Source organism: Centruroides sculpturatus, unplaced genomic scaffold (genome assembly GCF_000671375.1).
Source record: "Centruroides sculpturatus isolate CEXI.00-Female unplaced genomic scaffold, Cexi_2.0 scaffold1252, whole genome shotgun sequence".
Lineage (NCBI taxonomy): Eukaryota > Metazoa > Arthropoda > Arachnida > Scorpiones > Buthidae > Centruroides > Centruroides sculpturatus.
In genome coordinates, this window is record NW_019385391.1 from 53,653 (window position 1) to 69,796 (window position 16,144).

The following is a 16,144-nucleotide window of genomic DNA, read 5'->3' on the forward strand; positions in this document are numbered from 1 at the left end:
TAATATGTTTTTTCATACACGATCAGTTATTCGAACCACCCCAGTCCCAAATTGTTTTGGATAATCGATGCTCTACTGTATTGTCATTGTGAGACTTCCATAATCATCTGATTTGGTGCTAATGAATTTTCTTACTTTTGAAAACAGACAAAAAATAATCAATGTATCACTCCATAAAATTTAAAAAACCTTAGTCCAGACTATAAAAATAATAACATTTATAATTTACAACATTTTTTGAATTAAATGTTAAGCACGGAAGAAAAAGTTTGAATTAAAATACATTAAGATGTTGGGAAAAATCTTTTTAACTTCTTAATAATTAAAAAAAAGACAATCTTTATATAATTTCCAATTAAAAATAATATATGCTGGAGCATGCTCCAACAGGTATTATTTTTAATTGGAACAAACATTTTTCAGTCTAATTTATAAGTCTTTCTAAGATTTGATCACAAAGAAATACAACTATGAATGTTTAAATGTAATAAAAATTGAATAAAAATTCATGAAATCTTTCAAATTTAAATTTACAAAGAACTATGAATTTTATATATAATACATGGCAATTATGAAGTCCCCACACTCAAAATTCACAAACTTAAATCTTATTTTCCATTTATGTCACATCTATGTGATATAAATAAACACATCAGCTGATCCTTCTGGCTTCTATGCTGTAAGTTTTGTCCTAGTCAGCATATTTGCTCTCTCTTAAGAGCTGTTGATGTGTCGGATGGCGCTTCCCGTGTCAGACAAAGGACAGGAACTCGTGACACATCCATACTCACTTTTCTACGCCGTACATTATTTTCACTTACTTTTTAAATAATACAGCAGTCAGATTGCCAGACCATATTGGGCCAGTTGAATAAAAAATAATAAATGCTTAAAAGTTATTAATAAAAGTACAAGTACTTACTGTAAGTAAAAGCTTTGAAGTAAAAGTACTTACTTTTTTGTGCAAATAAAAGTTTACTTTTACTTATTAGTAAATGCTCACATTTTTAAGTAAATACTGGCAACCCTATCAAAATGATGTTGCCATGTGAGGAAGGAAGCCAACTCATCTTTGTGAATGTTTTAAAAGAATATAGATTATTATTAAAGAAGTCACATGTTCCTGCTATTAAAAGAAGAAAAGAAATCACCCTGCAACAAATGATTGAAGAGCTGAAGATAAATCATGCAACTGAGATGTACAAAAAACAATTCATGAACAAGCTGAACAAAGTAAAAGCCAAATTAAAAAAGAAGACAGATCTGAAACAGACTGGGAATAAACTAAATGTACTAAAAGAATGGGAAAGGTGATTTTTGATTTGCTGGATGGAGAGACAAACTTGACTGTAAATTGTATTGTAGATAAGTAAACAACAAAGTACAGTGGGTGATTGGTTAACGAATAATCCATTCCAAGACTTTGTTCACTATCCGAATTGTTTGTTAACCGATTATCGATTTACCATAGGTTTTATGGGAATTTGATTAATTCGTTCTGGATATCCCAAAAAATAATATATATGTATGTACTTTCTTACTATGTTTATTTATACGTAATAATAAAAATACATATATACACAGTCTTGCATTTTTATTAGTCATGTTTTTACCATTTGTGGGGGTTAAAGAATCTGTAATGTCAAAACCTATTAACCTCAACCTGATTTGGATGCCATTCTAAAATCGTTATTCTGACATCCTCCCACTTCTTCAAAAGATTTTTAATAGCAGATATCGTCATTAATCCTCTTTTTCAAAAGAAAACATATCTCGCCAAGTTTCTTGGTGTTCTGTTGTCATCAGTTTCCATTATGAGCTCTTCAATGCTCTTTATTTCTCAGATGTAATTTTTGTTACTCCTTTAGCTGCTTGAGTGTTCTTGATTATACTGTATCTTTCTTAGATAAGATTGAACTGCAGCCTACTGTAGATCTGTTCACCATACTGCCCAGCAACATTAGACATCTTCTGCCCACTCTCTACCTTTGCTATTATACTCTCACCTTTCGAAAATAAAATCTGACGCAAAACTTAATGGGTGCCCACCCAACAGTCTCTCCAATACTATAAAAGAATTGTTTCTGTCAGAAAAATGAAAGCTGGAATTACAAGGGAGAGTTTCAAAGTTTGGAGGAATACAATCTGATCAGTATATATTGGGTTGAGCATCAATATCGATGTCTCCCGCACTCCAAAAAGTTTCAAATTGTTGCCTGACGACAAGGGAAGACCAATTGGTATTCATTATTTTACAATGCTTCTTCTTGTGTTTGTTCTGTGAGGTGTTCGTTATCTGAACAGGCATTCGTTGTTCAAACATAAAAATCTTTTGTGAAAGTGTTCATTATCCGATTTGTTCATTAACCAAACTGTTTGTTAACTGATCACCCACTGTAATTAATTTTTGTTAATTATAGATGCATAGTCTACAGGCATATCGCCAAACCCCAGCAGTCAAAACAAAGTGAATGTAACAATGAGAAGGATGAAAAGGCTGAAGAATTCTTTTATACCCTCCATACCTCCACCTTCTGGAAATGAAAAGACAAAAAAATATATTCTGCTGAAAACAAAGGAAACCAAATTCTTATCAAACAGCCAGTGCCGTAGCAAGGGGGTGGATCATGCACCAGGCGCCACTCGCAGAGGGGGCGCCCAAATGGTCTCCAAAACAAACTATATGTGTTTCTAGAGGGGGGAGGGGGAGCCAGTTATGCTCACTATGCAAACAGCATGTTTCAATAATTGTTGCTTCTTGAATAACTACAATACATAAGAATGAAGAGGCAACTCAATAAATTGTCCTCACCGACCATATTTTCACTTCCATGGAGTTCCAAATCATTGAAACATTCAGAAACTTTGCAAATAGGTTAAAAAAATTTGATAAAAAGTAAAATGATTCTGTCTTACAAAATAATAAAGTTTGAGTTTTCAATTACATTTTTTTTGGGTTTACAGTTTGGATTGGTTATATTCATTTACAGTAATGCATCATGTGGACATTCTTCCAAGGGGAATATATTACAAGGTCTTTTATGGAAAACTGTCTCTTATTAAGATGTTACTAATGTAAAGAAAACCCAGAAAACTCCACATAGTTGGCTTGTTGGCCAGGCACAAACCTAGAACCAGCTACCAATATTCAATGGTTTTATAAACTTATCCACTAGTGAACCTTTTGAGGTTATATATAATTCTTTTATTTTCAAAATGATTATCTTACAAAATTTACTTAGTTTAATCCATTCACATTTGTGGTCTTTTTATCTTGCTATAAAAGCAAAAACAAAAAAAAAAAAACAATCAGAATTTATCAATTATCAATAGTATACAAAATGTCAGTGATGGTTTTCCTCATATCTGAATTTGAGCCTCGCTTTCCTCACATGGATTGTCATTGCAATCCTGCAATATTTCAGGGAAATCCAAGCAGTCATCATTTACATATTTCGATACATTGTGGAGAACAAAACAACAAATGATTAAAGAAGATACATGATCCAGTGCAACTCTCATTATGTAGGCCAAAATAGGAAAACTGCATTTCACCTGTCCTAAACAGTATTCAATAACAACATTCTCCTTTGTAAACATTTTGCTAAAGTGTCCTTCTTTGAGAAACTTAAGGTTGTACAGTGTCAGCATCAGAAGTACATCTTTGGATATACTATCATAACTTTATATATTCATCATAACTTTATATTCAGCACTGCATTTCCAAATTTTACTGTTATGAACACATCCAGACCAACATGCATCAACACTAGTAAACCACTCTTTGGCATTGATTGTGACCTGAACATTTATCATCAAAACTCCTTTCCAGTTGACAAATTTATCCCCATTAAGGTCAGTTTTCAAAACTGACACATCTTTACAGTCAGGTGCTCCAATACACTTTGGAATCAAGAATCATTTTTGCCAATTCTGTTTCACGCAACAAAGCCTAAGAGGAAGGTTGGAATATCAACATTTGATGTGAAAAAGAAACTTACCGCAAAGCATGAAAGCAGTACACGTGAGCAGATATGGCATCCAAGGTTATCATATAGAAGTTGATGGTGTGCAACCAGTAAATGCAATTTTCATTTCATTATACAGTATTAAGGTATTTTATTTATTTTTTTGTTTTAATTTAGTATTTAAGATATTTAATTGTTTTAGTTTCACCTTAAATTATGTGTATTTGCTGTTTTAAGTTTATCAAACAAGTATTGTTTAGGGTCTGGGAATGGATTAATTCACTTTTCATTATTTCTAAGGGGAAAACCTGATTCAGACTTCAAACAATTCAAAGTTTAAACAGCCGAACAAAAATGTACTCAGCAAGAAAAAACTAATCAAGTAACCAAACACCTTAATCATTGCTGAGGGGGATTTTAGAGGAGTACGTCGAAAAAACGGAATGTATTAAGACCAACAATAAAATAGTTGAATCTATTGATAGAAGAGTCAAAAAACTGGAAAGAACCAAGCTTGTGACTGTTTTATCTTTTATCAAGAAATGCCATAACCCCAGACCTTTGGAATTCCTAGGCTATTTGCCTTTGCTGAAACATAAAAATGGCAAGGAAATAAGGCCAATTGTGGAAAAACGTAAAGCACCTACATTTGTCTTAGAAAAAAGGTTGCATGGTTATATCTCCTCCCTACTGAAAAACAGTATATTGGTTGCAAAGGATCCTGCAATGATTGTTAAAGAGCTGTAAGATATTACTTTGATGGATGAAGAAGTGGGAACAATATTAGATTATGAGAGCTTATACCCCTCCATTAAAATTGAGTCCTGTTTGGAAGCAATAATGAAATTCTTGTTTAAATAGAACCCAGTATTGGCACATCACAGAAAAGAGGTTTTAGAGATGGCTAACCTCATATGTTGTGAATCCTTTTTCGCTTTCAAAGGCCAAACTTATAATCAAAACAGGGGAGTTCCTATGAGAAGCCCAATTTCGGGGCTTCTTTGAAAGTTTGTGGTTAGAAAAATTGAGGAAAAAGTTGTATATAGCTTCAGAAATGATATTGTTTACTACAAGAGATATGTGGACAATATCTTTATACTATGGAAAAGTAATCAAGAAATTAGTAATTTCATAGAAAGAATCAATGATAACGAAGATGGCCTCAACCTGAAGCTAGAGTAGAAATGTACCCTAATAATACATTTCTTAGATATTAATATCATCTTTAGAAAAGGACATGTATCCACTAATGTGTTTACCAAACCAATGCATAGCCCACTCTACATATCTGCACGGTCCAATGACCCATTTCGTTATAAATTAGCAGCCTTTCATGCCTTAGTTTAAAGGGCTTTTCTGTATTGTGACAATGTTACAGACCAAGTTAAAGAAATCAACAGGATTATGTGGATAGCAGAAGCATTAGGTTACAAGAGAAACATAATTACTGGTATTGTTAGAAAATTTGAGACGAGTGATACAAGAGCTAAGCAATGCCCTACTAAATACTCAAAGTTTACATTCAATAAAAGTATAGGAGTTGTCATGAAGGAGATTGCAGGCATTAAAAATTCAATGTTGATATTGAAAAGAGCTCTGAGTCTGTACAAAATCCTAAAAAATGATAAAGGGGAGGTTAGTAAAGAAGATAAAGCAAGAGTTCATAGGATCCCGTACGAGAACCAGCAGTTAGGGTTAAAAAAAGATTACATAGGAGTTACAACGACAAGCCTCAGGGTACGGATCAGAGAGCATAAGTATGATGTTAGGAAAGGATCTAACACTATGATATTGGCACAGATGGCTCAAGCACAAGGATCTGTAGTGGAATGGGAGGAAGTGGAAATCGTCAGACAAGTGAACTCTCCAACTTTAGAGAAAACTGCTGAAAAAATGGAAATATAAAGAGCAAACTGGATGAAGAATGTATAAAAGCCAGAGATGCGGAGGGTCTACCCTCAGCTTGGAAGTTTGCCATTAAAAAGCTTATAAGTAGCTTATGAACTGTAATATGATCCGTAACCGCATTAACCGATACTTAATAATTTTTATTTGTTTATGTTGTATTATTGTTTAAATATTGTATCATGTTATTTATTTTTACATTTGTATATCATTTACAATTTATTTTTCTTCTAAGTAGTTGATTCGTTATTGATATTTTTTGAATTTTGAATGTGATGTTCCATTTTAAGATGTATTCCATATTCGTATGTTCTAACCTGAAGATGATCTATTGAACTGATCGAAAACGTTCATTTTTAATAAAACTCCCTCAGCAACGATTAAGGTGTTTGGTTACTTGATTAGTTTAAACAGCCTCCTGAAACAAAAATTCCAGGAGGCTGTTTAAGTTCCAAGTACAAGGCACCACTGTAATTCTACTTTTAGTACTAATTGATGCAAGTTATTAGTTACTTTAATTCTAATAATTCACATCAATTTTAATTAATTTACATTACTAAACTTAATAATAAAGACATCTCACCCAACAACAGCATTTCCACCTAATTCTAATGCCTTCAGTCCAATCTTTCTTTGAACTTCTCCTGAAAACAAAAATTCATTTTATTTACCTTCTCACTTTAATAACTAATAAATATAAAAATTACAAAAAAACAAAATCTTTGAACTCTAGTGAAAATTTTATTTAAAAAATTTGATAAAAAATGATGAGCACCATATGATTGCAACACAATTTTTCAAAACTCATCAAAGCATAATATGGGATAAAGAATCAAGGAACACAAATACACAATTGACAAGAACCTATCTAATACAATATTAGCAACACCACCATGACACACTCATGAACTGGCATCACAGTCATATCTCCAATATCAGTACTCTTAACTACCTAGAAAAATTGAAAATTTATAAAGCTAATAACAACAGATCCACTTGCATCAGTTATGAAGATTCAGATAAACTCTCCAACATATGTCAGTCATTTTATAAACTTTAACTGGTTCTGTTTTTATATATATTACTTAATAAATAAATATGAAACAATATATGATTTATGTACCAGTACATTATATTAAAAAATTTTGTTATTTTATTTGCTATAATTTTCTTGAGAAAGGTCTTTTAACAAGACCGAACATGTTAGAAATTTTTCTTATAAACTTCAGCTGAAAGATAAGGTGTGTTCGTAAGTTTTTTGGTACATTACATTCTTCATCATTTCAGTATTTCCAAATTTTCATATGTTTTTTAAATTTTATCTTGTGTTCTTTAATGTTACAAATGTTATGTTTGAATATTCTGTAACTGAAGAAGACTTTTCTTGTGAAGGAAGCTGCAAGGAAAGGTCTTGGCATACACATCCTACTGCTCTCACAAAGAACACTGTTAAATCATTGCTGGATGACAACCATGGGCCATGGCAGGAGGCTTAGGAGAGAGAAAACACTGGTAACTATTACTCAACCCTTTTTTCCCATTATCAGGTACAGTACATCAGCCACCTGAAGAATAGGTTGACTCATGAGGAGGTACAGTTCTTCAAGGGACACAGCTGCTTCTCCAGCTATGTTGCCTGTTTCCATATCCAGGAAAATGACTGCTATCAGTTGTGTGGGGTTCCTAATGGCCCCTCACATTACATCTTTGATTATTTGGGTCTGGAGAGGGAACACCTGGAACTACAGATCATGGCAGGATCTCATAGTGTCTGCTGGCCTTGTGCACCTCATGAACTAACCAAAAATAGAGAACTCTACAACAGCCTAAGGCTCTTAATCAAAAGATACTTCTCCCAATGGGAAATAGGTTGCAGATAACTTAGCTGCCTGCCTTGGTATGCATGGTTTGGTGAGCCCCTTTTATGAAACCACTCACATGTATATTTCTTTAATATCACAGTTCTAATTGTTAATTGTCAATAAGCATGTCATTGCAATACCTATAACTATTTCCTGTATATATGTTATTGTTACTGTCTTAAATATTAATTTGTGTGATCATAATATACCTATACTTATGCAGCATAATGTACTTTTGTATCTACACTTGTAATCACAATATTCTTGGTTCTCTAAGTACCAGTAGTTGTTAATTGCATTACTCCTTATTTAGTAACATAAACCTGAAATGGAATGTATATATATGACTTTAGTTTATAACCTGTATATGTAATCATGTTACCTTTCTTTTATTTCTTAATGTTTATAATGTTTTCTTATTATATATCATGTTTATATATTGTAACTCTGTGTAATTATTAACCTCTGTAGTGCCCTGCAGAGCAGAGGTCTTGCAGAGGAATAAAGGTCTTAAAAAAGTTAGTAATTAATTAAATATGATCATGAAAAAGTAGCCCAATGTAATCCAGTGGTTTTAGTGGATTAATGTACAGTGGTACCTCAGGATACGAATGCCCCAGCATACGAAATTTTCAGGATACGACACGAAATTCGAACACATTTTTGCTCCACGATACGAACAAAAACTCACCATACGACGTTACATTAGTTCGCTGCATCAGTTTTTAATCACTTCTGTTCATCGGTCTCAGTCCACGTGTTTGCTTCGTCGTGGAAGGCAGTGGTGTAGCGTAGTGGGGCGGCCCGCTTCGGGCGGCACTTTTAGGGGCGCGGCAAAATTTCACAATAAATAATAATAATATCTTGTAAAAATTTGAACCATTTCATTTCGTACTTTTGTCGCACCTACAATTCGGACCGATTGAAATGAGCACGGAATTTTTCATTACTTATTCAGTGACGAAACTGAATTTTAGTCTTTTAAATTGAGATACGTAAATAAGGGGGCGGCGAAATGTTCTTCCGCCCGGGCGGCTGACACCCACGCTATGCCACTGGTAGAAGGATCTCATTCGATAAAGGAAATCTCGAGGTATTACCAGAAAGTGACTGATTTTATTGAAAAGAAACATCCCGAAAAGATTCATACTAGCCGTATCTCGGAGTAATGACATTTGCCTAAGACATTTTAGAAACATTTTAAAAAGTAGGCAAAGCCAAACCTCTGTGGATAGATATTTTACCAAGCGATCTCTATCCAGTGAAAGTGCTGGTGGAAGTGAAGGAAAGAAAACAAAAAGCAGTGAATAAAAATTTAAAAACAATAATTTTTTTATCTTTTCTAAGTTATTTTTAAGTTATTGTTACATTATGTTATGTAAGTTACGTTTTAGTATCATTTCCCTTCTCCCCCTCCTCCGCCAACAGTTTACACCTTCACCGTCGTCTATCCTCAAAGGTAAAGTGCAAATAAAACTACATTTTTTTAAAATCAGTTATTATTCTATTATGGTTATTTTTACATTTACAACTACAAAACGCATTTTTCAGTGTTTTCCTTACTATAGTTATTTTTTTATGTACAGTACTACTTAGCTTTAATTTGAGTGTGTTTTTCGTGTTGGAATGAATTATTTGATTTTACATGTAATCGTATGGGGAAAAATGATTCACCTTACGACATTTTCATGATACGATCTCAGTGTCGGAACGGATTAATTTCGTATCCTGAGGTACCACTGTACATGGAAGTACAGACAAACTTCACCCAGAAATTCAGTATGTCTGCTCCTACCAGGGCTAATATCAGACTATTGGTTACTAAATTCAGGCAGACAGGTAACGTATGCAAAGCATAACATTCCGGGAGACCCACCATACTGAATGATATGGTTCAATGTGTAGAAACTGCAATAACAAAGTCTAAATCATCAACCAGAAGACTAAGTGGGGTGCTCTCTGTACCACAACCATGCCTCCAAAAGTGAGAGATCTTTCATTATAAACTTATAAAATATGTATAGCACATCCAAGTGTTACATAAGCTGGAGAAGAAAAAGGATTATGCCACCCATCAAGCAATGTGTCACATACTCTTGAAGGTTATGAAACAGGAGGATATGACAGGTACTTCCATGTATGTTAGTCCACTCAAACATGCACAAACTACAGCAATTCTCTTTTCTTGGGTCAGCATGCTTCACACAACTTGCAAACAAACAATTTTGTTACCATTTTCACGAGAATGAATCGAGACTATAATCACCCTGCATAAAATTTGCACTTGCATAATATTTTTGATTAAATAAGGAGTGTTCACAATGCTGAATGACAGTATTTTGAACTCATTTCATATAGTTTGGCATTCAGCTTTTTAACCCTAGATAACTAATCATTCGTCCACACGATGACGCATTTCCGCTCAAATGTGAAATTCAGAAACTTTCCTGCGTTTTCTGCCAGTCATTCTTTTTCTACCTTAATAATTTGAATAAACAGTATAGTGTGTGATGTAATTGTGTTCACATGTCAATTAGAAATTGACTTACAGCCATCCCATAGTCCGCTCAATGAAACTTTAGTTACTACATAACTTTGTTGCAAAGGCATGTACATTATGTACATTGTTATGGCTGCAGATGTAAACAGTTAGAGAATGGCATTTATCACGTACTATTTGAAAAAAATACTGATCATCAGAAACAAATATTGGCTATGTTTTTCATAAAGGAAATAACATCTATTTTACAGAGAACAAACTGTAACATTACTATGGATAACAGGCTCACATCTGTATCTTTGGCGGATGAAATATTGAAGTCACCTTATAATTTGACCTCAGTTGGCACTCTTAGAAGTAACAAAACAGAAATTCATAAAAAATTAAAAAATTCTAAATCATGCGCTGTTGGTACTTCAATATTTTGTTACAATGGCAATAAGACATTAGTTTCATACAAAGCCAAGTCAAATAAGTTGTTTATGTTTTGCCAACTATTCATGATCAACTTAAAATCGATGAAAATACAGGAAAACCACAAATAATACATTTTTATAATAGTACAAAGGGTGCAGTAGGCACAGTAGATCAAATGTGTTCAAATATAAGTCAAAACCAAAAGGTGGCCACTATGCATGTTTTATAATATGCTAAACCTATTGGCAATCAACAGCTATGCTATCTATGTCTCTAATAACATTAGAAACAAAAAAACACAGATGTCCCGGTGGGATTTCTTTATGAAGATGGGAGACAAACTCATGAAACCCCGGCTACAACAGCAGTTACACACAGTGCCTTTGAGGCATGATATCAGAACCATGATACAGGATATTCTAGGTCAGGGGTGTCCAACCTTTTGATTTCTCTGGGCCACATTGGAAGAAGTCATGGAGTTCTGGGCCACAAATATATTGTGATCCAATTTTTAAATATACAAATATATTTAAGGATTTACATGTCTAGATTATATTAATAAGTATTAAAACTTTATCACGAAAAACGATATTTTAAAAAATTACTTCTACAGACACTTTTAATTTCTACTTAGAAATAGATAATTTTATTTATTATAAAGAAGTCAAACAAAAATTTATTTGAAAAACACAAATGTTTGTTTTATTTGGGTCTTTAATTAATAAAACAACGAAACACCATTTTAAAGTGCATTTTTATTCAACTAATATATTTATAAATAATATGTAGCCCAAAATGTAGCCAATGCGCCAAATGATATTTTTTTACGCCAAACTAAAAAAAGGGTACCTAAATTTGGCGCAAAGTAAACAAATCTTGCAATGCTGAAAGTAATATTAAATAAAGCTAGAGTTGGGATTCAGAGGATTATAGACCCAAATTCGGGGAAAGGAGAGAAAGGTCAAAATATAAAGAAGTGAGAAAGGTTAAATAGACCTTCTGTTATGCAAATATTGATCCTTAATTTTCCAACCTTTCTCACTTCTTTTTTTTTAGCCTTTCTCTCCTTTCCCCGAATTTTGGGCTATAGTCCTTTGAGTCACGACTCCAGGTTTATTTAGTATTCCTTCCTCATTCACACATTACAAATATTTGAAAATACTTCCTTTCTATTAAAAAATAAAACATGTATAAAGGTTTACGGCTTTGTAAAACTTCTTTTTTGAGGTTTATGCCGTAGAAATAAATAAATAATTTAAAAATTTGTCGGTTTTGTTTACACGTTTATTGGGCCGCATTGGAACTTGCCTTGGGCCGCATGCGGCCCGCGGGCTGGACACCCCTGTTCTAGGTGATGTGCCCAGTGTAAAAGCTCCTACTCATTCTGCATCAAATCCGCATAAAATATGCTATTTATGTCCATCAAAAGCTCGACGAATGACAAAACACCGTTGCACAAAATGCAAAAATGCATTTTGCGGCCCCCATAATGTTAACATATGTAGCAACTGCGTGTAATCTTATTTCCTAAATATTTTGTCCTTATTTAGTTCCTATTTATCAATACTATTTTGCCGTGCAACAACTTCCTATTTTTATCAAACAATTTTGATGAAATTAACATTTTTAATGCGTAGTCCGCTTGACAAATGTGTAGTTATAATGTAACTGAAAATTAAATTTAGTTATCTAGGATTAAAGCAAACATACACCCAATTTTGTTTTTAAACAAACTTTTTTACAAAATTTTCATTTAACACAAATTAGAAAAATTTCACTCTATACACAATTTCTTTTGATTTAACACAATTGACCCAAATTCTAAAAAAATAAATATGTTTTGTATTACAGTGTCACTTGCTTTGATTTAGTCAAATTCATGTTGTTGTTTTTGTTTCCAATTAGAAAAGAAATTTGTCAAAAATATCCCCAGTTACATGTATCACTTCTATTTTTTTTACACATATTCTTCTGAAATGTACCTATTGTGTAAAAATAGAATTGAGTGTATTTGTTTTTTGAATAAGAGCTGATAAAATGTTTATGAAAATGTTTTAAGAACATATTAACTTGTAACTTTTCTTCTGCAATTTCCTGAAACATTTTGAAAATTGTTTTCTGAAAGTTTTGAAAATAATTTCCTGATAATTGTTTCTAATACATAATTTTCATGAAATTCATGCAAGCATTTTGACATTTTTATCAATTGCTTTTATCTCAATTATTTCATTTTAATTCAACCAAAAACATTTTTCTAATTCAATTATAAAAGCAATGCTTTCCTCACGCACTTTTTTAAAATGCTAAATAATTCTTAAATATTAAATTGAATCCATATAAATAAATGTTACCTGACAACTTAGAAAATAATGTCTGTCTTGCTTCGTTTGATGCTCTTGGTGTTCTAATTTTATCTATCCACTGATATTCCGGATCGTCATTTACTACGAGTTCTTCAACAAATCCCAGAATTGCTTGTGCTTTGTAAGTATTTGGAATAGTATTACCTAAATTAAAAATAAATACTTAGTCCAAGTCCTTTAATTTAGTATAATAAATACTTTTATTTAATAACACAAAATTTATTAGAAGTATCCTCCTTGTTGAATCATCCCTATTATCTTCATTTTTCCCAAATACATTGTCTGACTTATGTAGGAATCACCACTTAACCTACCTACTGCACATGACTGAAAGACATGTTGAGATAATAAATAAAAGTTTCATGTCTTATTAGTGTTTGATGCAAATTTAGTGGCTGTAATACTCTGAAAGGTTAGTCATAGTGGACTTACAACATGTAGGCAGATTTTAAACTAGTATATTGGGCAGTTATTAAGTTGTCTTTCTTTTGTAAGAAAGTACCCATGGAAATCAAGCAATGCTTGGATCATGTGTACGGGGAAGCTTTGCCATCATATACCACTGTCAAATAGGCTAAATGTTTTCAATTAGGATAAATCTCTGGAAGACAATGTGAGACCCGGTTGCCTAACAGACACAATAACCTCAGAGAGTATTGGTGGTGGTATGGTAAAGGATCTGATTCTTTTGGATCCCCAATTGAAAGTGGAAGAAATGACCAGTCTATCAGGCATGAGTGTTCAGCATACACATCATGAGCATCTAGGCACAAGCAAAATAAGCACAAGATGGGTTCCCAAAATTCTTTCTGCTATTCAATAGCAAAAGCATATAAAGTGAACAGCTGACTTTTTACCTCTACAAAACAGGCAGAGTTAATTTTTCGAAATCTATTGTTACAGGAAATAAAGCTATAACCCTTAATTATGACTCCTTTTCCAAAATGAAATCAATAGAATGGCAAGACCACAGGAGTATCAAAAAAGGCTAATGTGTTGCCATCAACCATAAAGATAATGTCCATCATTTTTTGGAATTGTAAAGGCATATTGATGGTGGACGTTAAAGAAAGAAATACTAAGACACTACATTATTGTAAACACAAAATACTATCCAATGTTATTACATCAGTTAAATGCAAATATACACTAAAAATGACGAGGAAAATTAACAACTACATGCCCATTGTATGACAATGCATCCATCCACTCCACAGCACTTGCTCAACTTGCCATTCAGGACTGAATTTACTTTGTTTTAATTATTTAATTAGCCAAATTGTAGCCCAATCATTTAGGCGATTATTGGATGTGTCCTCAGATCACCATTCTATCATATCAATCTTTGAAAAATTATGGTCTTAATCAACATTTTCCCCATATTATTAATTTTTTAAATTTGAAACAATAATTTTGTTGCTCCAGTGGACAAATAATGCTTAATGCATGAAAATCTCAAATGACTTCAAAAAATTACCACCATCTGCACTTACCTCACTTTCTTAGTATTACCCAGATTGCCTGCTGCATGTCAAATAAATCAAACCATCGTCTGCAACTTTCCACCATATTGTCAGAAGAATATTTAACCCATAAAAAATACTAAAATAAAAAAAAATCATCATAAGTTCTATCATTCTGGTTTTCCATGAGAATGATATTGTGAGAATCAGATTTTGACAATTGTACGAATTAACAGATTGATATATTTAATGACATAATTTAATCTAAATTTAGTACTATTTTGGATCAATAATTTTTCCTTAAACAAGGCCCATCCATCATTCCCTTCATTTTCTCATGTGGTGAATATTATATCGTATTTTCTCCATGAAAAAGTAATATTTTCATTTTAAATTTATTAATAAATCCTTGTGTGAAGGAAATTTCTTCCACGTGTTGTTTTTGTTAAGGGAAACGTAGACCTTTTGTGTCAAAATGGCAAATTGACTTCCTTTCTCACACCCCATATCTTCTAAATTCAACCACCATCTGGTCATCCACCCCTTCGTACACCCCTCACCATCCCATTGACGTATAAAGAGCCCTTCATTTTGATTCGTTCAGAATATTCGACTAAAAGACTCATTTCCTGCGATCGGGGAGCTCTCCGCCAACTTCCAACGAAGAGCGTCTGCAACCTGTGCCCATAAAGACAAATTCTCAAGCAGATCCAGAGGCAAACGGTTCTCCAAGATTCAGCAAGTCTCCAAAGAGGGAGTTCATACGAAGTTTCCAGACAGAGGAGCTTTTCTATGGTCCCATCAATGACATTGACAAGTTCCATATTCACAAAACATCATTGCTCCAGAAGAATTTACCTGCATCTGTTTCCTGACATATAAGAAAGCTCTACCAAGACATTTGACGAGGTAATAATTAGATCATATTGTAATCTCTCTCTCTTCGCAAGTTAGGAAAGGAGTAAAATTATTCTGTAACTTGTTAATTTTTGTTTAAATTAAATTTTCATTTTGTTGTTAATATGGTCTCTTCACTGACTTGAGTCCATACTGAAGTCCTCCATGAAACAAAAGTAGACTTTGCACCCTTATAGTTGATATGGAGGCCTTTTCTTGTCGATTTGTAAATCTCATCCACTTATTCACATCCCCCACTCGGATGATTATCTAAATTAATATGAGTGTGCCTAACACGTAAACTAGGGCTGGTGTTGGGAATCCTGACAGGAGAAGACAATCTCAGGATCTCAGAGTCTCCACATTTCTTGGTTAACATTTGCCAAATAATGCCATCCTACGACCCTGTAGGTGGAATTTTCCATCCCGCTGTTGCCGATTTAGTAGTAGAAAGTCTAACCCAGACTCTCTACCCATGGCTGACCTCACAATATGTTTGCAAATTTTGACAGTGCTGTGCAAAAGCATCTTGGTATCCTGAAGTGTGAACAAAAGGAAGCAAGAGAAAAAGAAGAATACAGTACATCAAAGTTGTGCCAAACTCTGCAAAGATTCTAGCACTAACAAAAGTGAAATCACGTGCATGGCACAGGCAATGATTGCAAAAACATTCTAGGCAAAAAAAAAAAACACTTCAAATCGATGCATGAAGTTTTCATGAAACAAATACCACTTGAAGATTTCTTTAGCAAAAATTAGGGTAAACAAG

General features: G+C 33.2%; 1 protein-coding gene across 6 annotated transcripts in view; it reads right to left on the reverse strand.

Annotated features, from left to right (window-relative positions):
• Positions 1–16,144, reverse strand: part of LOC111638452 (C2 domain-containing protein 5-like) — a 112,125-nt gene that overhangs the window by 51,562 nt on the left and 44,419 nt on the right. For all 6 annotated transcript variants that reach the window (XM_023384172.1, XM_023384169.1, XM_023384173.1 and 3 more), the window contains 2 exons: positions 13,004–13,159; positions 6,457–6,517 (listed from right to left, as the gene is read on the reverse strand). In XM_023384172.1, the coding sequence (XP_023239940.1) occupies positions 6,457–6,517; positions 13,004–13,159 (217 nt within the window). The remainder of the gene's footprint in view (positions 1–6,456; positions 6,518–13,003; positions 13,160–16,144) is intronic.